The sequence below is a fragment of the Poecilia formosa genome, unplaced genomic scaffold, assembly GCF_000485575.1.
Source record: "Poecilia formosa unplaced genomic scaffold, Poecilia_formosa-5.1.2 Scaffold14, whole genome shotgun sequence".
NCBI classification, from domain to species: Eukaryota; Metazoa; Chordata; class Actinopteri; order Cyprinodontiformes; family Poeciliidae; genus Poecilia; species Poecilia formosa.
In genome coordinates this window covers 3353894-3380370 of record NW_006799953.1, presented here as the reverse complement: position 1 = coordinate 3380370, position 26477 = coordinate 3353894, and the positions used below count along the sequence as shown (strand labels likewise).

The window sequence follows — 26477 nt, the reverse complement described above, 5'->3', positions numbered from 1 at the left end:
TTAACTTATTACATGACAAGCCCATTTTATTGTCTTCCATGGATGGAAACAGAAACTGTGTACAGAATGGTAGTCACATGCAATACAAAAATATGGATCTTTACAACAACATAAAAAACATGAATTGGCCCATCCTAAAAAAAACATGTACAGTCTTTTTACAGTGCTTTATACATGAAAAAATATAAATATATATTTACACATCTGAAATAGCCAGAGCAGTACCTAATCAAAAAAATGTTGAAGTATCTTACATATAAAATGTTTTTTTTTTAAATTATTATTATTATTTTTTTTTTTTACAAATTTTAGAAGAACTGTGTTAATTTGCTTTACATTAATTTATGTACATTACATACTACTGGATTTGGAACACAGGTACTGCAATCTCTCACAACAAAACCCTCCAAAAAAACAAAAATAATCCGACACTGAACGCTCACCCAGTTGCACGTGCACCAACAAGATAAAAAAAAACAACAACGAAAAAACAAACACATAAATACCAACAACCCAGCTGAAGCCAGGAGTCACAAAACGATGTACACAAGCGTGCCGAGGAGGTAATTATGGGAGGATTTTGGACACATTCGCATCAGATTCCTGATTGATGCACTTCAACCAAATAGATATTACGTTTTATACCTGTGTAGTTTTGACCTGCTTTCTTTTTACTGTGTAAAGCACACACAGAAACACACACACACACCTCTCACTGACCTGTTCTTGTTTTCAAATGCGTCCCATAAATAGAGATTTAGCAGATTATACGAAAAAAAAAAAAGAAGACATACAAGTGAGCACATCACACTGGTCAGTCCTTGAGACTCGTCTGAAAAGAAACTGTAAAAACACAGCAAAAATCACCATGCAAAAGAAAAAAACAACTAAAATATAGCCCAAAAATAAGTTGCTGTTTTTTTCTCCTTTTTGACAAAAGTGCATATTGTCTGGGCATGGGGTTAGTGAACAACATGCCGTCACACTAGCCATAAAGAAAAGCGAGGGAGTAGAGGCGGAAGGCAGCTGGTTTGAGAGCATCACTCATGCAGCCTGTCCGACAAGTGTCGAGCCCTCAGGGGGAAAAAAAAACAGAGATAAATGAAGTTGTCCGTTCAGTGATTGGGTCCGTTTTATGTCCAGCAGCGCCTTTTGCTTCGTGTGTTTTCAGGGAGGAGGGAAAAAAAAAAAGTGCCATTTTGTCAGGATCCCAGCGAGAACAGCCACATCATAGCAGCACAGAGAAGGTGAGCAGCCATCAGCAGGCACAGTCAGTCAGTCTCACAGACGCCCAGACTCACAAGCCCAGCAGATGTTTTAGAATCAAGCAAAAAAAAAAAAGAAAAAGGCAAAGAGATTTTAAAGATGTGTCAAAACGGAAAAGCAAAAAAAAAAAAAGGGCTCCCTATCTTTCGTATTTCAGTCCCTCGATCCGCTCTTCCAAACAAGAAATACGCCAACGGTTAGACACGGAAGATTGGACTGGGGATTAGTGGAAGTGGTGCCCGTTTCAGGCAGAGGCAATGCTTTGATCAACCCTGTAACAGTTAGGGATCCAGGAGCATGCAAGGCAGAACCAGGCTTTGTTTTGCATTGCTTATGTTTCAGAGTGGCTGCTACAACCTGGATTAGACAAAAGAAAAAAAAGACACACAAAAGAAAAAACAGGAGAGAGAAAAAGGGCAAAGGAAATGTTAGATGGTTAGTAAAAGAATCAGGCTGAACAGGAACATTTTGATTAGTCAGAGAAGATCCAGCACATTAAACAGGTAGAGAAGTTCATTAAGACAGCAGGACTTTGTACTTCTCCGTTTTAAGGTATTTTTTCAGCTTATAAAAATTCTAACCTAAAGTGTGAAACCTGTCTTTTAAACCTAGATAGGTGTACAGTGAAGCTCTGGGGTGCTTGAAGCAAAAGCAAAAAGTGTGAAAAAGCAAATTAAAGATGAAAAGCAAAAAAAAACAAAAAAAACAAAAAAAAAAACATTACCATAAAGCTGAGTTTATACACGTTGCAGATACAATCAGAGTGAACCGAATTCTCTGAATGCTAATGACAAGTTTTACTGCTCAACTTAATATAATCAAAAGTGATTGAAAGATGATGCAATCCTGCTGGTGTGCCTGTAATTCTTGATTTGTTTTTTGTTTTTTTTTTGCATTTTAAATAAACATAATTTACTAAACGTTTCAGCAATTGTGTAAAATGTAAATGCTTTAAAAGTTATATAAAAATGTTAATCTTTTTGTTTTCATTGATGCTGGGAAAATTCTTAGTGAAGCCACCAATACCTGATTCCTGATCTAGACATTTTCTACAGCATTTGTTGTCTTGTTTTAAACAACAATAAATTATTTAAATTTACTGTTTAAAATACACAATAGTTGCTAATTATTCACATTTAATTGTGTCACAGCTTCAATGAAGACGGGGGCTGTATTATGTCCTCCATCTTACATCACTGTTGGCGGTCAGAGTCTGTTCCTGACAGCACGTCTATGCATTTGGAAATACCCTAACCGTTATAGACAGTGGCTGTTTCACCTCAGCAATTGTAAAATAGAAGCACCTCAAACTACTCTTAGAAACATCTTTGCTTGAAGAATAAATTAAGCTAAAGAAATGACGTATATACACATCTATGAAACACAAAGTTCACAGCTTATCTAAAAAAAAAAACAAAAGCAAAGAGAATCCGATGGACTAGTTTAAAAAACAAACATACTAACAAATGTTTATTTTTTTGGTTTTTTGTTTTATGCCCCAGCTACAAGTCTGACCAGAGCTCTGCTCCAGTTATGTGTCGTTTATACAGTGTGGCGACAGAAATCATGACTGCTCAGGTCACTGTACCACAGGGAAAACCATAAAAACAAACAAACAAAAAAAACCCCAACAAAAACCAAAACGTAGAATCTCTGCACGTGTTTTCATGTCCAGTGTCTTCACCTCCGCTCCTGCTGTGGGATACCTACTCTGCAGACTTCCAGAAGTGTCCTGGGTGCGACAGCCTGCGGTTAAGTTTGGGCAGCTTCTCCAGCATGTCGGCCAGCTGAGTGAAGGTCGGCCTATCTCTCGGGTCAAATGCCCAGCAGGCAGAGAGGATCTCCTAACAAAACCAAAATACACTGCTTTAACAGGTTTCTTGACTGCATTAAGTTAAACTGTCTAAACACAATTTGCCAACTCACTGTGACCTCCTTGCCCAGGCTGATCTCCCCCAAAACCTTCTTTATGCCCTCGCCACTCCCCACCTGCCAGATGATGGCTTCAACAGGCTGGTTAGTGATTGGCCAGTCTCTAGCTTGAAGCTCATACCAAATTGTTCTTAAAAAGAGGAAAGCAGTGATGTAACTAACATTAATCATAACTCCCAGAACCAGGCTGCAGGACTCCAGAGCTTCAACACAACTTACCCAAAGGCATACACGTCCGCTGCTGTTGAAAAGGGAAGGCGATCCTCATTGTTGCCTGGACACATTTTACGCACAATCTCCGGCGCGAGGTAACAAATCCAACCGTGCGGAAGTCTGAGTTTATTCTCACGCCTGAGAAGGAAAAGAAAATCTTCACAGGCATGCCATTTCTTACAGCAATGACTATCTGACAAGCACAAGAGACGGGTGCAGGACTGCCACTGCAGGCCTCGGCAAGTTTTCCAGATCACTGAGGCTCCCTTGGCAACAGCAGCAGCAGAGCAGTGTAAACAGAACGTCAGCTGAGCTTGAGGTTTTAAGGTGGCGGTCCTCACCTCCCCTCCTGAACGACTCCAGAAATCCCAAACAAGCCAAAATCCGTGATCACCACTTTGTTGGTGTCGTGGAAAACATTCTTGGACTTCAGGTCTTTGTGAACGATGCCTTTGGCGTGAAGGTAGCCCATTCCCTATGTCGGATAGTGAGAGATAAGATTATGTGAAAACCTTAAAGTCATCTCCAGTCCAATTAAAACACAGGACTAACCCTATGATAAAGTGTTTGAGCAGCAACAATAAAACAGAGAACATAATTGGAAAAACATTTGTATTGTTTTGCATGGCAAATGGATTGAATTTATATTGTGCCTGTCTAGTCATGCTAACTACTCAGGTACTGCATGTTCACTAAGTAACATGCAGTAATGCAGCACCTCCCTCCCTTTCATATTCAGTTGCTGCACACTGCCAGTCTGCAGTCTGAAAGATGGTTTCAAAAATTGTCCCCTTACTCACCAGACAGACATATTCAGTTATTGGAAACACATCTGCCTTTAGACGGTAACTGACTGGAAACTAACGAACAACACTCTTGTTTTAGGGTGCAGATCATTTAAAAATGGTGTCATTGTATTGAGCTATAAGCAGCTGTTGAGTTAATAACTGTGGGTTGTCTGCTAAGTAAAAAAAAAAAAAAAAAAAAGTACATGTGTTATAAAAGCATGAGAACTTTGGTTTTATTTCTTTGTTATCAAGTTTTGTTTAAAAAATATATAAAAGTTATAATTAGTATTTATTTTGTTAGATTATTTTGTATCAGGAGAAATAATTGACTTAAGAGATCACTAAGGACAAACAAAAGGGTTTTGGCAGGAAGTGACACTGAACATGACACAAAACAAAATACCTTTACAATCTCCTGAGCGATTTGCCTCGTTTTATTGATATCCAAATTATTTTTGGTGTCCCGGACAACTGAGTACAGTGTCCTTCCTTTACAGAAACTACAGGAGGAAAAGAAGGAAAAGATTACACAAATGAAGCAGCGACCCAACTTGAGGTGCGTTTGGTTTATCTGCTCTTACCTGGTGATGATGGCTAAGTGGGGTGGAGCCATGCAAGCCCCCATGAAGAGGACTACATTCTCGTGTCTGGTCTGTCTGTAGTTCATCACCTCCTTCTTAAAGAGCTTCAGATGATCCTGATTGTTTCCATCAATCTCAAGAAGTCTGATGGCGACCTCGCCGTGCCACCGACCCTTGTGCACTCGACCCCAGCGACCCTGATCGACAGAAACGCAAAAAAACTCAGGACATTTACCTTCTCACACTCGCGTCGATAACACCGTTTTGGTGAATCCTCACCTTTCCGATGAGCTCGCCGAGATCCAGCTGCTCAAAGGGAATGTCCCACTCCTGCAGGTACACGCTCGTCTGGCTGGGCTTGCGGGATATGGGGCCCTTCCACTGGTTTCCACGAGAGCATGGCAGATCATCCAGCTCGTCGCACTCACCGTCTGAGCCGATGTTCCCCATCATTCCCTCCCTGTCCTCCTCGTATTCCCCTCCGTGGTCATCTCTGTCGTCCTCGTCATTCTCCTCCTCCGCTTCGGGATCTTCATCTTCATCCTCAATGTTCTCATCCCCTTCCTGAAATCAGGCAGCAAGAGATTGGTTTGTGCACAAAAAACATATATATAGATAAAAAAATTAAATCTAAAAGCATGTTGTAGCATTACCTCTTCATCTTCATCCTCAACCAGCTCATTGTGAGTATCATCTGCTGACTGTTCTACCTCACTGCTGCAAAAAAAATGTATACATTATCATCAGAGGTGCAACTGAAGAATACATATTTAAACGTTTAAATTAAATCTAGTAAAGTACAACTTACGCTGTGTCTTGGAGGACATCAGAGCACACATTTGTAGGACTGCAAACATCTACAGAGAACAGCATAACACCCTTTAAATGATTCAATAGCTATCCCACCAAACAGATCATGCGATTCTTCAACGTCTCCAGCAGATGGTGTCAAAATGCAGCTAAGAGCCAGAGAGAGGAGGCGGCTACACTTACAGCTAACAACTCCACAGAAATCATGCAGGAGGAAGAGAGAGCTGCGAGAATCTAATGGTTATGGAGTGGTATGATGGCGTAACAAGTACTCGGTGTGTCACTATGGGACAGTCAACTCACCGGGGAAGATAAACTGCTGCCTATGCTGAAAATAATACGCAGCTTTTGTGAAAAAATACGGAGAGGGGAAAGACAGCATAGCAGGAGAGATTCTGGGTTAGTGAAGCTTTTGGTTAGGAGACCATCATGAAAGCACAGATCAGTGTTAAAGTCTCTGCAGGAGTCAGAAAAGGGTGCATGAGGCCATTAACATTATTATTATTACTATTCAAGAAGGAAAAAAAATGAGCTTAAATGGATTGAAAAAGCAGAAATAATCACTTTAAGCTTCTGGATTTGTACGTGTTCGTCAGGAGCTTTGCGGTCAGGTTTACCTGGAAAGTTAAATCGGCTGTCTCTGTGTCCTTTGGGCGAAGGGTTAGGTGGTGGCGTGGCACTCGGAGGATTGCTCTGCTGGAAGGGAGCAGGGGAGGAAGGAGTGGATGAAGTGGTGGAGGATGGGTTGCTGCTCGAGTCCATCTGGTTCATGACAGGGGGATGATCCTGATGAGACGCAGGTTCCAAGAAAAATAAAGTTTACTCAATCAGTGCATCACTGCTTTCCACTGTAGATTACGAAAGGAGCTCATAAGAGCCAGATTTCATTTCCTGAATGCATTATTACAGTAAAAATGGCTAAAGAGCTGTCATTGCTCCACTTTACAGCAGGACAAATGAGCAGATGGTGGAACTGAGTTTTCTCACTTATACAAAAAAAAATGTAGCATTTATTTAACAGGAACGACTGAGAATTACACCTCTTAGTCTAGCACTTGAGTGGCACTTGCATTATTAACAGAGGAATAAAAAAAAACTGCATAGCCTTGAATAAGTATTCACACTGATTATGTAAACGCAATTTTTAATGTATTTTCCAAGATTTTTACGTGGCGTATTAAAAAAAAAGGCTGCGCATAGGACAGGAAAACATAAGCTTAAAATTTTCTTTACAAATAAATGTTTAGTTTTGTGTTTTCATAATGCCCCCAAGAATACCTTACACAGCCACCTTTCTGCAGCAGCTTTTAGAATAAATTGGACTTTAACTGGACCATTCAAACACATAAATATACTTTCATGCAAACCATTTTATTGAAGCTTTGTATGCTTAAGGTTGTTGTCCTCAACCACATTCTCAACTGTTTTGCAGCTTCTATCAGGTTTCCTGAGAGGGTTAACTTATATTTAGATGCATTCGGGGTTGAAGTGAAGTCACACATAAAAGTTTTGCATGCAGGAAAAACAAGATGCATCTTGGTAACATCTGAGGAAACCCCTCAGGGCTTAACAGAACAGCTGCAATTATGCTGAGGCAAACTAACACAAAGGTGGACTTAATAGTATTTATTAATTAGGTTACTTGTAGAGACAGTTGGATTGTATTTGGGGGTATCGTATTAAAAGTTCAAAATCATTTTACTTCCATTTCACATTTACATGGTAGTCCTTGTTGGTCTCTCTCATAAAGTAAATCAAACTGAGGTTAGTGGTAATAAGACAAATGTGAAAAGGTGTTAGGTATTTTGTATATTAAAGCATTTCTTTACCTTTTTTGTAATGGCCTTTGGTAATGTACCAAACTGAGGAGCTTCTTGTGGTCGGTCCACAGGGTTGTTTATATCAGAAGGAACAGACTCGGTCCTCCTAATTTTGGCAACTGCAGAACACAATTATTTTCACACGGGGCCTATATCAGATATTTGTAGGGAGGAAAATTTTAAGCATGAAAAAAACGTACTTGGTAGAAAGGAGATTCTGCAGGACGGAGCCTCCTTTGTGCATTTGTTGTGACACTTTAACCTGCAAGGACAGTAGGCAACACATGGGTAGCTTGGTAGCAATTAGCATTTAGCACCAATAGAGCTCCTCAAGTCCAGATCAAGATTAAGTCAAGCCATCACAGCCCTCTACTACGAAGCAGGATTAATAGCTTACTAAGGTAACTTCAAGTTCAACACAAGGTTTTATTTGGGGTCATGAAGCTGCCGCGTTTCTTTATTGCATTTCTTTAAAGAAATGAACTTGCACTGGAAGTCTAACCTGCTTCAGAAAAAGTTTGGTTAGCCTCTTATGCCAGACTATAGATGATTCAAGTGTGTTTTGTTACATGTATGTAAATGTGCTTGGTTGGAATTAGAAACAATGGAGTAGCCTGAATGAGAGACTGATGACTCACTGTTTTCTCCTCCAGTACACGTGAGTGCAAGTTTCGTTCTCCTCCAACTGCATATTTGTATGCATACATCCAACTTAAAAAATGTTTCTTGAAATTAATGAAACATCACTGGATGATGAGTAAATAAGAAATAGAAAAGTAATGATAGGATAAGTATAGAGAATATTTATGTACCAAGAAATAAGATGGTGAACCATATTATTCAGTTATGCTTCAGTGCTATACGCCAAGGTTAACTTTATGTATTTGACAATCTGAAATTGGTTTTAAAGCATGTATCTGGACTTTAGCTGTAATACTTTTTTTTTTTTATTTTCCCCAATTTCTATACTAGTATTTTTTTTCTTCTTACGAACATGATCTGATAAATAATTTTTCTTTGTCTGCACTGTTTGGCCTTTACGTTACGCTTCCAGGTTTAGCAGACAGTAGACAGACTAGAAAGTATGAATTAGGCCTCATTAACTCAGAGACCAGCGATGACATATCATTTAGAATAATCTCAATTATTCAGACAAACTGACTAGTGTGTACAGAAATCTTCTCTGCAAAATGATATTTGTTCTTGTGCCTTTATTCATTTAATCAGCTTTTAACCAAGAAACGTTACCCTCTATGTATTGTCTTTGCACCATTTAAAAAAAATTAATACTTTATGTAATTTGAAGATAGTTGAACTGTATTTATTTGCCTTCCATCTTTTTAACATTATTTCAAATAAAAATACAATTTTTACAAAAATTTATTGTGAAATTTTAAAATTTCAAAATAAAATAAATTTTTATTTCAAATAAAAATAAAATTTTTAAATAAAATTTGAAATCAAATTTTATTTGTCGACTTACCGACAGTGTTTGCATTTAACACCAAACATCATGTTCTTCTGACACACTTGACATGTCTGGGATAACCAGGACTTGGTCGAAAACCTACAAATGACAAAGTCGGGTCATGTCATTCCTGCACTATCAGTGCATTGAATTGCTATTTGCAAGTAGGAAACACAGCTGACTTTCTTCAGTGACATAAGTTTGTGAGAAAGGACAACAAAAAGGTGTACCTGTGCGTGACGGCTAGACCGATGTCCCTCCTGACTGCTTTTGGGGAGCTGCGGTGCAACGCTACGTTATCTAGGCAGGCAAGCAGATGGAAGACAGGAAGATCAACAACATGCTTGAGATATGCTGTGGTGGTTCTGCTTTGTCTTTATCTTAAATACACGAAAATACATTTAACATAGATTTTTGTAGACATTTTTTTTAATTTAAAAAAAGCACATGACCCACTCTTAATTATGCTGTGCTCCTCAATTAGCGTGGGTGTCCCTGGCAGGGTGTAAGGTGCGGTGTTGGGAGCTGGCGTCCCTCCAGGGGTCCGTGCGGGCTTGACTGGATACCGAGAAGGCGAGTCCTCACATCCATTCCCATTCACTTGCATGTTCAGCAATAATTTGTTCTTTTTACCACACCTGAAAGGTAAAAAGATTTAAAAAAAAGAATAATATCAGCAGATGCAGTTTTACTGGTATCAAGTAGTGTGACACCTTTGAAGGTCTACACTACAGCGTCGCTTGAGTTCTTTACAGCACGAGGCAGGTTATGTAAGCTGTGCAAGGAGCCACGCTGGAGCACCTTAATAGAACTGGCACAATGACAATAGTGGCATCCTTAACACCCACATGGAGGTCACAAGAAGAGCACCAAGCTGTTCCAGACCTGTGATCTGGCCGCACATGTAATCACACGAGAGGAAAGACAGCTGGGAAAGAACAAACTAACATTTTGTATCTGAACACACATCTCTGCTCAATGCAGTAGTTCTCTTGAACATTTTTCCCCCCCTTGATAAAACATTCCATAAAGCAACAGGATATTGTAGATAATCTTGTGGCTTGTTTGTGTATCTACACTCAATCACAACACAGAGCAAGTGGGGAGTGGGGGGCTGGGGGGGGAAACAGCGATTGAGTGCGCTGCCACCCCTGAGCATTTAGGATTTAGGAAATGCTTCCTGTTTTGACATGACTCATAATCTCTGGGAATTTGTTTGGGATTAGCTCCCTTCAAACAGTAAGAGAAAAAGGAGCAACAGGCAGGATGTGAAAGGATGCTGCACAGGGAAGGCGAGGGGATCAAAGCAAAGCTCTGCCCGAGTCTTAAAACAGACTAATTCATTATTTGAGAGAGAGACAATAAGCAAATATGTCACACTGGTGACATTGTACCAAATTCTACTCTAACCAATGAGCTGACATAAGAATCAACAACAAACTCATCAGAAATGGCTAAATGACATGCATCATTCCTAAAACTAGAACTACTTCTAAATATTACTTAATACTTAAACTTCAGTTCATTGCTTAAAAATAAACAGCAGCATTTGTGTTGAGAGAGAATCATTATCATTTATCCATAAAGAATCCTGAAAAAATTCTAAAGATTCTATAAAATATATAGAGAATTTATTTGAATTTAATATGAACTAAAATAGAGATTCTCAAATATAAATGGGAGATTTGTTTAAAAAAAATACATGCAGATGCATCCATTTATCTCACTTTTAAACAGTGAAAAAATAAACATGTTTTTCAAAACACTTTCTGGCCAATACCGATTTCTGCTTTTGTTTAAAGTTTAAACTGCTCATTCCGATTTTGATTACTTCAGTCTTTTTTTTTTTTTTTTCCAGAAGTTTAAACACATTAAAGAAAAAAGAAAAAATGATTGCTGAAGTCTAACCTGCTTCAGAACTAGTGTGGTTAGCCTCTTATGCTAACCAAACTTGTTCATTGCTTAAAGTAGCAAACTTGTTCATTGCTTGTTTATTGCATTTAAGTAGTGGTTAAATCCCCCCCCGCCACCCCACAAAAAAAAAATGGAGGAATCATGAAATTATTTATATTTACGTATCAAAACATGGTACCCAAACTCAAAAAAATATATATATTCAAGTGTATATTGTTGGTTAATTTATTTGAGGACAGAAAGTGGGGGAAGACCAAAGTTCAGATGAAGTTGATGTACAGGAAAAAAAATAGGCTATGCAGGTATTGGACTTATCAATCACCAATTAGAGATGATCGACAATTGGTTGACTCCAAATTGATTGGTGGACGTCCAATAAAAAATGTAATCTTTTAATCATATTAGATCTTCAGTTCATGTCCTCATACCCAAACAGACAAATTTATTTACAATTTAAAATGTTAAAATAGTTTGGTGATTAATTCAATGCAAGCAAACTTCAAGGTTTAAATTCATTGATAGGATCATAGTTTGGTTTCCTCCTTTACTATTGTTTCCCACAGCATGACAGCCATCTCACGTTAGCATCCTGTGAATGCTAACAATTACATGTCATCGACGGTGAAATTTCACCATCACCTAACAGATTTTAACGTGGACGGTGAGTTGAGAACGGCACCTACTTGTTGTTGGGGGGATCCTCGATGCGATTGCCCAGCTGGGACTCGTGGCTCTTGCTGCGTGTCAGAGTGATGTTGGGGAGCAGATGCAGAACCTTGCGGGACGGAGGTGGAGGAGTGCAAGGGGGCTTCAGTTTCTGTCGCCTATTTGAGGGTGGGGTTACAGGCGGGGTGGAGGTGTGCCCGTGGAGGCGGGTTGTGCGTGGCCGAGGCATGGGGAACAGATCTGTGAGGGGACTGTCGCCATGGCCGTATGATCCCAGCCCATCCGGTGTGGCTGCTGCTGAAACAGAACCAGAACGGGGATGATGGAAGGTAGCAGAGGGGGTGGATGGCGTGGACTGGATGGTGGAGGGGCGGGCTAGAGGCGATGGACTGTGGGGGCGCAGGGGAGTTCCCAGGAAAGGCAGCTGGTCTGCCGTTAGTAGAGAGCCACTGTCCCTCCTGGTGGACTCAGACAGCCAGGAAACACCATCCTCTTTCATTTCGCCTCCTGTAAAACAAACAAAAAAAACAATTAGAAGAAAGCCCAAAGCTTATATACAGATTGTTCAATCAGGGGGCAACATTAGTGATAAAACATACCTGATTCAGTGGCACTCTTTAGACAGGAGAGGGCAGCACCAAGTCTAGTACATTCTTCTGAACTGGACCCCAGTCTTCTCATCGCATCTCTCACCTGAGCTCCGGTCATCTGCAGTAATGTGTCCAAGGACAACTTTGTCTCTACCCCCTGCAGAAAAGGGATGAAAACAAACAGATGGCTGGGAGTCAGTGATGGTACAGAGTGAGGATGACAGCAAATTATTAGATGCATAACTGAGAAGAGGGATTTACAGGACGAGAGGGAAAAAAAGAGAGACTACTCCTTGGCCTGAAAAAAGAAACAATATTACAAAACTAAGTTTGTAATTTAAACAGATTCTTACAGTTCCTATATTTTATAAAACCCTGTCCGATTTGCACACAATTCTGTCCATTCTTAATTTTTAGATTAAGTAGTATTAAAAATAATTCAGACATTCTACATAAGTGGATATGAATTGGACCTATTTTGTCTTTATCATGAAAGTTTTCATAAACGTGCGTTACATAGATTACTTTATGAAATAAATGAACAGTCGGCACACATAGATAAGATTAAAGTAGACAAAGTATCATATATCACCAAATGCCTGGAAATAAGAACAGATAAAGTCAAAGTCATGAGTCCAGTATGTGGTGAATTTTCAAAATTATAGCCAGAACTGGACTTGCACACAGGATAATGTGCAATGCTTTACAGACACACAGGTAGTGTTGCAGTGTTAAACTGTTAGTGTCCATTTGCTAGATTTGGGAGATTCAGCAACTTTGTAGTGGCCCTGCAAGTGCAAATGAGTTAAGGTTTCCTCTTAGAGTCAGAATTAGGCTCAGGTTGAGTCAATAAAATGGATCATATTGATTGATCATGATACTGATCATGTTGATTTAAATATCAAGATTTACTCAGATATACAGAGATTAAAATATGATCTCTAGAAAAAAAATAGCAAGTGAAGATTTGAATCTAACAGAAAGTGAAGGGTTACAGGATTATGTGCTTGTATGCATTAAAGAACACGTACCTAACCTTCATCTGGTTTCATTAAACTCAAAAACAAAGTGCATCAAAGCACATGCTCTTTGATGGCGTGTATACAGACAGATAAAAGGTTCAAGTTTGATGCAATTAGTGAAAAGAAGAAAAAAAAAAAACTGTAATCACCAGTTATCAATCAGACTTGTTCAAGGGAAAATTACTCGCATTTTGGTGGTTCTAACAAGTGTTTGCAACAGCAAAACATCACCTTTAAATTATTAAAGCATGACAACCTATTTTATTGTATTTTATCATTATAGCAAAGAATTACTCAAAGAAACTGTAGAACGACAACTTCAATGCAACACTGTATATGTACCGCTTCTTTTATATGGGTAAAAAATAGCAATACAAACAACACTTAGGACCTTGTCCAGCATATTTAGGATGTTATTTTTTTTTCTTTACATAGGAAGTGCGTAAACACTTATCAGTCAGGTTAAAGCCTTTGCTCTGAGAGGGCAAACACTGATCACAAAACTAGGGCAACCTCCCACACTCGTGTGTACACTGTAAGCAAAATGAAGAGCACACAGGCGGATGTGAAAAAAAAAAAAAAAAACACCAGCAAGGATGAGAGATGGGAGAATTAAAAGTGGCCATGAGCTTGCCTCTCCTTCAAATACATAACAAAATTATATAATGTAGCTACGTAAATCCATCTTCCCACTTTAAATGTAATTACTGTTCAGAAGAAGTGTAGGGAAACATGGGCCCTTTTTACACTTCAGGTGCACACAACTCAAATTGATAAGCGGCCACAGAAATGGGGAAGCATTCGTAATCTTCATTTAGAAGGCCACTCTGGGTTAATAAATGTTACTAATTCACAGAGAAAGCATTTAGGAAGGCAGGCACCAGGAGTCACTCAGGCCTGTCATGGACTCACTTCCTGTAAGCTGAAGCGTGGGAGCAGAGATGCTGGATTCCATAAATAAAGTAAAAACCATCAGAGGATTTTTGGACCACCCATTACATAATGCAGCCCTCATCGTACAAGCCAAGGAGAGGCACTGTACAAATCTCAGTCTGATAATGTGCAACGCTTTAAGTGGGTCAGCATCATGCCGTGACAGCATCATGTGACATCAACAAGCACCTTTTATACCGGGAGAAAAACTGCAGCCCCTTGCAAAAGTACTCGTGAATATCTGAACTTTACACATTTCTTTTTAACAATTACAAACTCCTATTTTATATCTGTAATGATCATTTCTTCCCATAACTGCACAAAACACTTCACAGGTCTCTGACTCATTTAGCAATCTTAGACGTTCATGTTTAGACTAGTTATTAATTAAAAGAAAAAAAATGTCATGCCTGCTCTGATCAGGAGGATAGTTGTTAATGTCTTCAGTTAAGAAAACGAGTTGAAATCGAACGTCAAATAAATCGGATAGATTTCAATGCCTGCACAAATATCAAAAACTCCAACCAACTAAAAAAAAAAAAACAACAACAAAAAAAAAACTGGGACAAGTCCCAGAAAGCTTCCATCAAGACAAGAGGCTTGAACAAATATTAACTTTTGGGACATTCCTTATACACTTGAAGAAGCATTTGTTAGTCCAGCAACCGTGGAATCAACTTCAGAGCGACAGCCTGCTGGACACTAGCTTATTGTGCAGTCAAGATGAAAATATCAAACATTTTACAGGACTCTGACAATGGCTTTCCTTCTATTAGTCTGAAGCCATATTTTTAAAGCCCTATTAAATTTAAATTGGCATTTTTGGGTTGATGTGCAGAGCAGACAATACGGTCCACTTTTCCATCCTAGAGCACTGATCAGGCATTCCTCGTGCACACGAGAACGGGGCAAAGAGTACACACACTGGACACATATTGGTGTGACACACACAGAGCACACCGCTTTACACCAGCCAGAATAGACTGGCAGTCGTACAGAACGACTTGGCGTACCTGGATGAGCTCTGGTCGCAGGTTGACGGTGCGCAGCCAGTCCCGTAAGCGCGGGTAGCTGTCCAGGGCCTCGGGCCTCTCCGTGTCTGGGACCTTCCTTTTACACTGCAGCTGTTTACAGATGTATTTCATCAGCTTTACCTGCAGGGAGCAACAGAGAGGATATGACAGAGAGGGGAGGGGCAGGTCAGAAGGGAACGCTCACTTTTTCCCCTTTGCTCTGAAGGGTCATTTGCCCTTTAGATAAATGTTCTTTTTCAAAGATAGCATAAAACTGAGGAGTCACTGATGACGTGTGAAATGACACGCGCAAATCTGACCGATATTTTCCATCAACACATGCTCCTCTAATTTCAATAAAGCCACATAAAGGAACCACTCAAAGATATGTTTCCATTCCCACTCATATACGACGTTACAAATTATATTTTTTAAAAAAGTTACATACTCCCCACATCATGATTCTGCCGCCATCATGAGTTATCTGAATGGTGTGTCAATTTTTTTTTCTGCATATATAAACCAAAAACGTAAACTATACAAACCTCTGTGGCGTATGGAAAACTCTGAAAGCAATTTCTAATTACTTTCTTTGAACAACAGCTTTCTTCTAGCCACTCTCCTAAATATTCATTTAACACTGAGGCCTTTACAGGATGGTTGAAATTATACAAATATTTTGAAATCGATCATTTTTCTCCCACTTCACAATAATTTGCCGCTATTGCTAAAACACAATCCAATTTGTAGTTGTAACAAGAAGAAAAAAACCAAGGGCACGAAAGGCGTATCAATACTTTTGCAAGGCAGTCCATATCTGCTAATCACTGTGTTCTTCACTCAAATCTACTTTTAATCTGTGCTGAAGTTTCAGGTGACAATAGACATAAGAACCTCGCTGTGTTCAAAAGCGTATATAAATCATCCTGTTGGAGTCTTATTCTCGCCTTTAAAAAGAAAAAAAAGAAAAACCTGTGGTACTTTAATGCTTTCATGTCAAGTGCAGCGGTCCGTTCTGCGAGTATTACAATGAACGCCGCGGTGTTGGTTTGCAGCAGCCTGCATTGTGCAGCTCACCATGACTGTATAGTGTATCCTTATCTCGCTGTCTATCTGAAAAGAGTCCATTACAGCAGGCAGCACCTTCAGATGAGCTGAGCAGCACCGGCTAGCTTGCATCTCGGCAAGTACCTTTTGAGGGTCTGGGGGGGAGGAGGGGGGACAACAATGGTGAGCGATATGCGTCTTTCTCCGCACATTCAAACACACCGGTGACAAATCCACTTGTCAGCCAAACAGAAAACCAGCGCAGCCTTGCACAGCTCGGAAAATGTGGCCTTGGGTGGTGAAAAAAAAAAGGCTGCGAATAAAAGCTTCTCAACTGGAGTATGAAAAGGCTACAGAGAAGAGGAAGATGGAGAGGATGTAATTGCTCTACGTGTTGACCCTCACCCTGATCTTCAGCTCTGCTCTCATTCATCAATTATCAGCTGCAGATAGTTCATTTGAAAGTAATCACAGGAAATACTAAAAAAGCCTTACTCTCAAACAGCTTGCAAGGGCAATGCCATGAAAGCTCATTGGTCAAGATGAAAAAAGATAAACACAAACTTTAATGCGATGTTAAGTTCTGATGAATTTTAACCCTCATAATTCACATTCAAACATATTACCTGTGATCTAATTGCATATTTCAGATTGCTGTGGTGTTTCTCATATCTGGCCTGGTGTGATCAAACAACAGGAGGCGTTTACTCAGTGTGGCTAATGAGCTCCTTCTTTACCTCCCTATACACTAGTGCAGCACAGTGACGTCAGGTTACCTAGCAACCCCGCTTCTGAGTCGTCAGCAACATTTCAGTGGGATTTTCCCATACAAGTGAAACACAGCTTAAAAGAACACTTCTCGGTAAATAATGCGGCCATAGGAAACAGCGGCGGAGGTCACAGAGTGCGGCGAGGAGGCTTGAGTGCCGTCTCTCACTCTGCCTGACAGGGACCTAAAGAACAGTGAGATGAATGAGGATTACACAAGCACCAGTCCCCAGATCCTGCACTGATATGGGCAACGAGCGTGGCTCTGTTGGAAGCGCAGTCGGGCACACCAGCAAACCGGCACATAATCACAGCCCCCCCTTTGCATTTTATTTTTGGTGCAGAGCGGAGAAAACAGCACTTGACGTCTGGCCTAGAGGTGGGAGGTGGGGGAGGAGAGATGGCGTCAGAGCCCACCTGTCAGCCGAGCCAAACACCACCATGGAAACGGCCTAATGCTGTGCAGAAGATGAGTGACAGCCACCAGAGAGGAGAGCAGGGAAGGGGGCGGAGGGGGAGGAGTCCCGTCAGCGGTCCGGCCTGACACAGCAGACTTGGGGAGCTGATCCCACCGCCTTGGTTGTTTTCTCAAGCCTCTTGTTGACACAGGCACTTTGGTGCACCTGCCAAGGATAGCATGGTCTATCTGAGAACCGAGCAGCCATGCTCAACCCCACAAAAATGATATTTACATAGGAAGGTCAGCTTATTTTCTCCCCACTCTAAAACACGCACGCGCATACTAAGCATGAGATCTTCAATGTATGCTAACAGAGTCATGGTCACAGTATTAACACCAAGCTTAAAACAAGAATGCTCGATCCACAACAAGAAAAGGTGACAATTATTCCTACTGTGGTAAGACAACATGCTGATAACACAATCCTAAGAATGTTATCTATTAAAATTATTTCCTAACTTTTTTTTTTGATACACAAACAGTTCTGCTTTTCACACAGGAAAGACTTGCACATTCTCCTGAGGAACCACGAAATTTGGTTGCATACTCAAGGTTGCAAAAGCAAGACAGACATTCGTTATGACCAGAAGTTTTCCCACTTCACGACGAACTGAAATCCAGAACTCCTAGGCCAGCTTAACTATAGGACACAAGAAAAATGTTCTACTTGGAGGATGTGACGTTTAAATGAGGGAAAGGCCAGCTAAGCAAAAAGTGTGAAGCAACTAGTGGGGGAAGGGCATCACTACTAGTGCAGTCACAAACTGCAGTCACTCTGGGACTTTCTGAGGGATTTCACACGCAAGTACACCCCTGAGAGTAACCTTAAAATTTTGGTATACATATGTATAAGTATCACCCCATGTAAAAGGCATAATATAAGAATTAATTAAAGATATCCATTAAATATCTTAAGACCGTTAATAAATTAGCCATATGGGAAAATCAGATTATTACAATCCTTTGTCGTACTTCATTCTTCAAATATTTTCTTGCTTTTGGTTGTAACTGGTTAGATTAAGCAAATTTTAACCTTAAGGGCAATATTTAAAAACAAAATCATGGAAGTACAGTATGGTAACTTTGCCAACACAAAAAAGAGGATGTTAAAAAAAAGGGAAAAAAAAAACAAAACAGGACAGCAAATTCAGTTATGGTGAGGTCATGTCATCAGAAGGCCAAGGTCTGTTGGGGATGAATGGCTGACAGCCAAAGACAATAGCTGACTGCTCCTCCTCCCTTCTTGCTGCTAGTAGAACAAGCTGATGCTGGATTGGGAGAGGGTGGTCAGGATGCATCAAACTGACTGTGTAGATAATAAATTCATGTCCAGACTTGGACAATTGCAGAATACAAATGAGGTCATTCCAAATCAACTTCATGATGACGCATCTCAGGCCTTTGCTGGATTTTTTTCCCCCTCTTCACTTTTAGACACTGTTATGCAGATTATCATTTCTTTAGGCTTAGCACTCCCTTCATCCACCATGTGTTTATGGTGATTTTTTTTTATTTTTTAGATAAAATTATGAAGACATTAGCGGTGGACTAAAAACTACATATGTGCTTTCAACTGATTTGTAGCTAGATCAAGCAGATCCTTGGTTGCCCACAATGAGCAAATCAGGCCTCAAAATTACAGGATGCAATGCAACTCATCCTGAGTCAGGTCAGGAATAGATCATGGCATGCCCACATGGCCAAACGATTCTGCTTTTCACATGATGCAGCCTATTCTTATTGGCTACACCTCCATTACAGTAAAAGAGAGGGGAAAAACACCCTAAAGGAAACAGAGTCAGGGTTAGTGCTGATAGTCACCAGAGCTGTATTTCCTCTACACCCTGGTGTCTACCTCTGTCTACTTCTACGGCTCTGACAGACACAGCGACACAAGCAGCGGTTGTCATGTCACGGGAGGCGGCCCAGGCGATTGGCTTTGATTCTCCCCTCCCCTTTCCTGCCTGCTCTCTCCTATCGCAGAGCCTCTTTGCGCGTCATTTGATTTTCTTATTTAACAACCAACCCTGAAAATGCGTAGGAAGACAGATGTCTAAATATAGACACAGCCACAACAGCTCGCACGACGAGCACACAGCAAACTCTCCCCCCAACAGCATGAGGAGACAAAACAGAGTGACGCGTTTTGCTGTTAGCTGATCATTACAGGAAAAAAGGAAGAAGAAGAAAAAGACGAGCTCCTGAAGGATACCTCACAACATTTATTTAGGGAGGTGCAAAAATACCGCAGCTATTTCTGTGCATTTGATCATGTAGTTTGAAAACATGCAAGTTGCTGAGGCAGTGCTGAAGGACGTGATGAAACTACAGCCAGGAGTATAAAGAGCTGCAGTTAAGAGTAACACAGAGGCAGCATGAGAGGCAGACAGAGACCGAGCTGAGTGGGATTAACATGTGAAAAGTGAAGTACCAGTTAGCACTCCATTTGAGAGGGGCCAGTATCATTATCCTCTCACAGGCAAAGACAGAAAAAACACATACGGTTCAAGAGGAACAATAAAGCTCGCCCCGATGAGAGAATAAAGCCAGTTCAAGCCGCCCTTGATTGCACTCCAGTGCAATATTGGAACGATAACCCTGAGCACCACAGAGTGAGGCAACTTCTGACCTTAGACACGTCGAGCAAATTCTGTGTCTGAATTAGCAGCCTTGGTAGTAATTACATCTGCCCTGCTACGATCACGTCTGACTAACTGAGATATAAAAACAATGTCTATATATAAATGCAACCTCTTTAACATATGCAAAAGAAGAGCAGTTGCTAGAAGTCTCAAGAGTGAAGCGGAAGAGAACATCCTTGTTCTCAAGATTTGCAGCAAACATAAAAACTACATCTACATGCACAGGAATTCATCCTAAAACTTATCGTTAACCGTCATGCCTCTGGCAAATAAGGAATGTGATAAAACAATTCTCAGGGAAGGCTAAATCAAGAAGTGAAAGTAAAGTCTGTTAGCAAGTTGCAAAACAGTGTGCCAGTAAAGACAAAGGAAGTAAGGCAGCTGATTTTCAAAGGAACCCAAGCCCCCCACCCCCAATCAACAGAAATAAAGAAATTGTTGCCAAACTTCTTAAATATCTTGATGATGATCCCAATTATGACTTTGTTGGATATAGGTACTTACCACTTACTCATATCATCTTTTCTCTTGTTTTGTTCCTAAAGTTTAAAGTCATTTCAACTAGATGCCACAGAAAGTGCCTGGTGAGCATAGTGAAACACAATGCCTCCCCCACTGTGCATCGCCATTTACCATATGAACGTGCAAATTACAATATCATTTGCACAATTATTATGAACATACATTTGCTGAATGGAAACATGTCAATTTAAAAAAAAAAAGAAAAGTTTTTGCGCTAAGATGAGGAGGATTTTCAGGTATATTGAAATTAGTGTATTTTGCAAAGCTGCAGTGGAAGCACTTCTTTCGCATCACAAGAGTCACATGATCTACAGCTGGATGTTACTACTGGCATAAAAGATGAAGAGGACGAATGGCTGTAGTAGAAGGAGGATGATGGTGTGGCATGTTTATTAATGACTTTTTGCTTGAACAAATTTATTCATGTGTGATTTTAATTGTATTTTTTTTATTTAATGCAAGTACTACAAGTGCAAAATTGTGTTATTTTAACTTTAGAGGAATATCAATATTGTGCACATTTATAATGGAAATGCAGCTTATGAGACTTTTCCTTCCTTCAAAAATTGAGGAATATTTATGACATGGAAACCAAAGAAGTACAACCTACCAATATGGTCACACTGTAAGGCAATGCTGTTTTAGAGCTGCAATATATAACTTTTATTAAAAAAAAAAAAAAAAACTACATATTTGTTCCATATCCTAACAGCATAATATGACAAATAATCTATATAAAAAAAATCAAGCTCTTCTGCCTTCCCCTTGTGCTCCTACAGCCATCCGCAGAAATACACCAGTCGGTCAGAAGCAACCAATCAGAGCCTGGGAGAAGCTCTTAGCTTTCCCTCTGGCTAAGACTTTACAAACATGCTGAGTAAATGGCTAGCTATAACCTTTCTTTCTTCTAGGTTACATCTAGCTCGTCACAACGGAGCCTGTCGCGAATGCTCAGGCCACCAATGACGGCGGATAAACAGTTTTCCTGGAATGGCAAGTTGTTCCTCTGCTATTAGCACATTGAGAAGGAAATATCAAGAGTGACTAACAGTGCTAAGACAAAAAAATACGTAAAGAAAAAAAAACAAAACAAAACAAGCATTGTGTGTAAAAGTTACACACTGTAGCTTCAAATTACAGTTGACAAGCAGCTATCTTTAGGCTGGCTACTTGCACAGTTAGCCCGGCTAACTAATCAGCTAATATCATCTTGTTCTACTTGTGTTATTCTATGAAGAACAGAACAGCAAAAGGAATATTTTTCTGTCAATAAGCAGTTGCTAAATATACCATGTGGTCATTTTTTGCTCAACCCATGTATAAAATCTTTTATTATGGTAAATGTTTCAGATAGTAGTATTAACATTACTTAAGTACAAATAAGATATAATGATTTTATTTTTAACAACAGAAATTAGATAATCTCATATATTTTTTATTTTAAAATGTTATGTAAATACCCTGAAAGAGACAAACTGGGGGATTTTACTGACAGCAGTTAAAGGTAATGTTTTGCAAATTAACAAGATTTTGGTGCAATAATAACAGCTTCTCAGCAAGAAGTTTGTGTACATTTCACAAAATTTTGCAAGTTTTTAAAACCCTTTTTCTGATGCTCTCTCTATAGTTTTATGTTGTTATTAACTTATGTAAACAGTTGTTACCTTCCTTGTTATTGTGCAGAAAAGATTGAGTCAAATAAGATGACATTTTATCATCACTGTAATTTCACTAAGAACTGTTTATACAGAGTGATGTGGTTAAAAACTGGAGGAAAAAAAATATGCAAGATAAAAAAAAAACAACATATGCTGGGGATGTACAATCTGACATATTTTCGCTTACTTGTCTGGGTGAAGATACCACAAGAAGATCGATAAGGATAAAAATCCACAAATGGAAAGTACATAAACTGCAATCCAGGCTATGATTAAACATACTGCTAATCATATGCAATATAATGTGCAGTCTGCTTACAGTTGCATTTTGTCTTTATTCTAGACTTTGCAAGAGTCGCAACCTTCATCTAACAGCTTGTCTCTAAAGGAACTGCACTCTAGAGGTAATCTATCGGAAGACACTTTAGTCAAGTGGAAATAGTTCAGTTGAAATCAAAGAAAACACCAATAAATTATACAATTAGCCACAAAGTGCATGTCTACACTAGGCATTTCAGGTGCAGTCAATGAGAACTTTGATGATCTGATATCAAATTCAGGAGTGTGAAGATTTTAAAACTAAGGCCTAGAGTTACACTAAGCCTTCGTGAAAAAGATACAATTCTGTACTTTGCAAGACCACACAAGCCAACAAAATCAAACTCAAAATAACCACATCCACTGCTTGCACATTTCAACGATAGTCTGTTACAACTCCTCATACGCATACGAGGAACAAAAACACCCCCCTCCCAGAAAACACAGCCTCAGAACAGTTTTTAAGAGTCTTCAAGAAGCACATGAGAACGGCACTGCGTGTCCATTGTCATGCAGAACAATGCCGGTGAGGAAAATGTATCTACGAGACAAACATACCTCAGGAAGTACTCTGCCAGATCACGTCCTGTTCCACTGACAAGGCACAAATGACAACGGATAAAGACGAGTGGAAGAATGTAGACTTGAACGGGCCGAGACTTCATAATTCCATTAACCAGTTCGGGCTTGCATTGGCTAACCGAACAACTTTGCTTCAGGAAGCAAAAATGTAACCAGCCACTCAGCTTCTTCTGCTCCGCTTCTTCACAAAACCAGTGGGAGTGGATGTGGGGTAGGTTAAGAAAACAGCTAGAAACACAAGCAAGCTGAGGTTGCCGGGCTTCCCTTGCATTTAATCACTTAGCTTGCTTTTCTGTTAAAACTTGTTCCCACAGGGCGCCTTTCAAATTCACACTTAAAAGTCTGCCAAGCACTTAAGGACCAACAAACTTGTTTACTTTCATATTCTCAAAAAAAAAGAAAAAAAATTTCCATTGTTTTAGCACAGTACATATTTTTCTGTGAGTCTGCCTCTTCTACTAAGAGTAAAAAAATATGATAAAATTAACCCCTGTAAATAACCATAGGACCCAGAAAGACTTTTTTAAGTACAATTATTTAGCATCTTAAAAGACGTTTTTTTTTTTAAAAGGTGTGATTGAAATTAAATGTCCCAGTTGGGGACAAATGTACAATTTCAGTTATGCAAAAATAAAACAAGCATGGATAATTAGTAGCCTCCAGTCAATCAAGACTAAACATTTGTTTTAGCTAAGGTGTATAGCTTGAATAAACCATGAACAAAGAAAAGCTATTTTCATCTGTTATGTCTAAATTTGGCTCATGTGAAGCATTTATCTACACTTTATGTTCATACTTTGTGCATCAGACTTGTGGTTTTTGTTTTTTTCTGTCTCTATGAAATCCAACTCAGGTCTTTTGTAAACCTGAGGTTCAACTGAAGATACAGGAAAGTCTGGCTAAATAGTTCAACACTGAACCTTGTCTATGTCTGGTAACATCATTTCAAGCTGGTGCTCGGGGTAGGATCTAGTTATAAGCCTAAGTCACAAATCTGAGGAGTGTGTGTGATTTTAAAAACTTAAAACTACTGGAGCATAATGTCTTATTCTTGGCCAAACAAATCAAGCCATTAGCATAAGTCCCATCCATCCATTGTCTATAGCTTATACCTGGTTTATTATTGCAGGGTCACTGCGTGGCTAGTGCCCATCTCCAGCAGTCTTTGGGCAAAAAAATCAACTCTCTTGCGACATTTTTCACCAAGTATACAATGAAACAAAGTAGGTTAGTCTTAGATATGATAGGTAGAAGCATCCAATGAAGCAGCAGTAACACAAAACTACAGCCCACTTTATGTATTTTCCCAATATTTAGCCAACTTAAATCTAATCAGTTAAGCACATGTTTTACAGTTAGGCTATATCAGGGGTTTGGAACCTAACTTTAGCAGAAAAAATAGAGTAGAACTCTGTGTTTTTAGCATAAAAGTAGCACAAAAGTGGAGTTCCTGGACAGGTTATTTTCAAAAGTACACTAATGACTCAAATGGGATTTTTTTTGTTTGTTTAGACTATTTCCACACCATTGGGATGCAGATTGCATTCTTTTTTTCACATTGCTTCTATGTGGAACATTAATGGACTGGGGTTTCTTTTGTTCTAAAACCTGAAAATGTAGCACCTGGTTAACTATAGCCATATAGCAAGTGTTATTATCAGGTAATTTCAAAAATTGATAAATTGTCTTTAAAAATAATTAAAAAAAAAAGTGTCAGGTTGGTTTTGTGGAACTGTATAGATTTCATTTAGTGGGAGCTCCTGCTTGGGTTGTGAACTCTGCTGACCCCTCGCCTGTACATCTGCCCTACAAAAGATAAAGCTAACAGACTGGGACATTAAATGTGCTGCCTTCAACTCACCATATATAGGCTGTCCTGCAAACCAAATGCCTTGGGGGCAAAAACACAGTCAAATCTTCCCGACAAGGCAACTGAATCAGTATCTCGATGCAAATGAACTTCAGCCCTCCCTTTCCACATTTTCTCTAAACACACAGGACAAGTCATGAGAGGCTAGGGTTGCTCTCTTGTTATTTGTTTTGACAGGCCGGTTGCACAGGCACACAAAAAAAGAGAGAAAAATCCAGCTCTGAGCTGCATACAGATAAAAGCTGTATCAGATTATTCAATGTGTGCCATTAGGCCAAGCTGGATGGATGCAGCTGCACGGCACGGTGCTGCGAACTATCACAAATAAAAAAAAAAACAGAAGGTCACGCAAATAGCCGGAGCTACAGCCAAACGGGTCTAAGTCGTTTGAGAACCTTCCAGATACAATTAGCCCAATTTAATAGTGATTATCAAGTCGTCGCCACCTCAAGCCATAAGACCTATAGTCGCACGGTGTGAGCGAGAAGAAAAAACGTGCTCAGCTCGCTGACATAGTGTCGCTTGCAGCCCGTACTCAGTCGGACATAGCGTCGTTGCATCATGACTCCGCAGTTTAAACCACACAGCTTGTTATGGCAGCGACACATCTCTTTACCTCTAAAGTGCGTATTTCTTGCTGCGTGAGGTCGTTGGACGCGGCGCATTTGGTCCGTAGCCCCTGTAAACTGGAGATGGAGATATCAATCATATTCTGGATGAGCTCGCACTGATGGAGCGCGGCCATCGCTGCGCCACCGCCGCTGTGCCTCTCCGGCTGCTGCTCATCACTCTCGACCATCTTCCCACCGTTAGCAGACACGCTATCCATTCCTCAGCATTGGGGCACGGCTGGAGAGGGAAGGGCTGGAGTCAAACCGCTGAGCTAGGATAAAACATAAAGCGGCAGTCCAGCGACGCAGCGACCTATTGTGGAAGTTAGCTGACAGCAATTGTCCCCGGCTGCCAATGCTGGACTATTAAAATAAGAAATAAAACTTAAAAGAAAAAAAAAAAAAAGAATGTTTCCCAAAAACTATGTTAGGCAGTCTTGATTCCGCAAACGTTCGGCTTGTGTGTCCAGTCTACGTGGGCTTCCGACGAGAGGGCTTCACGAGCTTCCACGGACAGCTCTGGCAGAGGCTTCACCGACTGTCAGCTGTTGGGAACATCACTGTGCGCGGTGCAATCTGGGAAATAAAGTCACACTGGTTATAAAAACGGTTCTCGGCTCTACACCTCCCAACGCTCTCCCACAACCTGCTCCTAAGATGAAAAGTCAACACACACAGGGGAGGGTGGGGGGAAACGTTACAGGAAATGACATGCTACTGTTTAAATCATCAAGAGAAAACATTCCAGCGGCAAAGGAATGAAAACATCTGTGACTGAAGGTGCGATAACATCAAAAATGGCTGGGTTCCTTTTAGGTGCTTCCAGTCATTTACATGGAAAAGCTTGACAGATCTGCGGCTCTTGCATGGAGGACTAAATAGGTCTGGCACCTTTTATACCAACATAGACCTATATTGCCCCACAATGTCCCTTTTGCAAAAAAAAAAAAAAGTATGGACTTTTTTAGTAGGGGTTATTGGAA

At 40.0% G+C, this 26477-nt stretch overlaps 1 protein-coding gene across 5 annotated transcripts; it reads right to left on the bottom strand.

Annotated features, from left to right (window-relative positions):
* Positions 1–26134, bottom strand: ksr1a (kinase suppressor of ras 1a). 5 transcript variants are annotated; one of them, XM_016668323.1, is made up of 21 exons: positions 25500–26134; positions 15017–15157; positions 12058–12205; positions 11476–11965; positions 9335–9516; positions 9109–9178; positions 8894–8977; positions 7611–7672; positions 7420–7529; positions 6208–6376; positions 5894–5935; positions 5589–5637; positions 5434–5497; positions 5060–5344; positions 4781–4977; positions 4603–4699; positions 3753–3886; positions 3418–3549; positions 3193–3328; positions 2977–3110; positions 1–1623 (listed from the first exon to the last, which is right to left on the bottom strand). In XM_016668323.1, exons 1-21 carry the CDS (start codon positions 25710–25712, stop codon positions 1617–1619), a joined length of 2946 nt encoding a protein of 981 aa, XP_016523809.1. In that variant the 5' UTR covers positions 25713–26134; the 3' UTR covers positions 1–1616. The 5 variants fall into 5 exon arrangements, with proteins under 5 accessions (XP_016523809.1, XP_016523810.1, XP_016523812.1 ...); XM_016668324.1 differs by having other exon boundaries at positions 5434–5494; XM_016668326.1 differs by lacking the exon at positions 25500–26134 and adding an exon at positions 22990–23086.
* Positions 26135–26477: the final 343 nt, after the last annotated feature.

Excerpts from the sequence above, each read along its gene's own strand:
- ksr1a (XM_016668323.1), bottom strand. The coding sequence starts at position 25,712 with ATGGATAGCGTGTCTGCTAACGGTGGGAAGATGGTCGAGAGTGATGAG. Across the intron at positions 11,966-12,057 it reads AAAGAGTGCCACTGAATCAG|GAGGCGAAATGAAAGAGGAT; the intron begins GTATGTTTTATC and ends TTTGTTTTACAG. Across the intron at positions 5,345-5,433 it reads TTGAGGATGAAGATGAAGAG|GAAGGGGATGAGAACATTGA; the intron begins GTAATGCTACAA and ends GCCTGATTTCAG.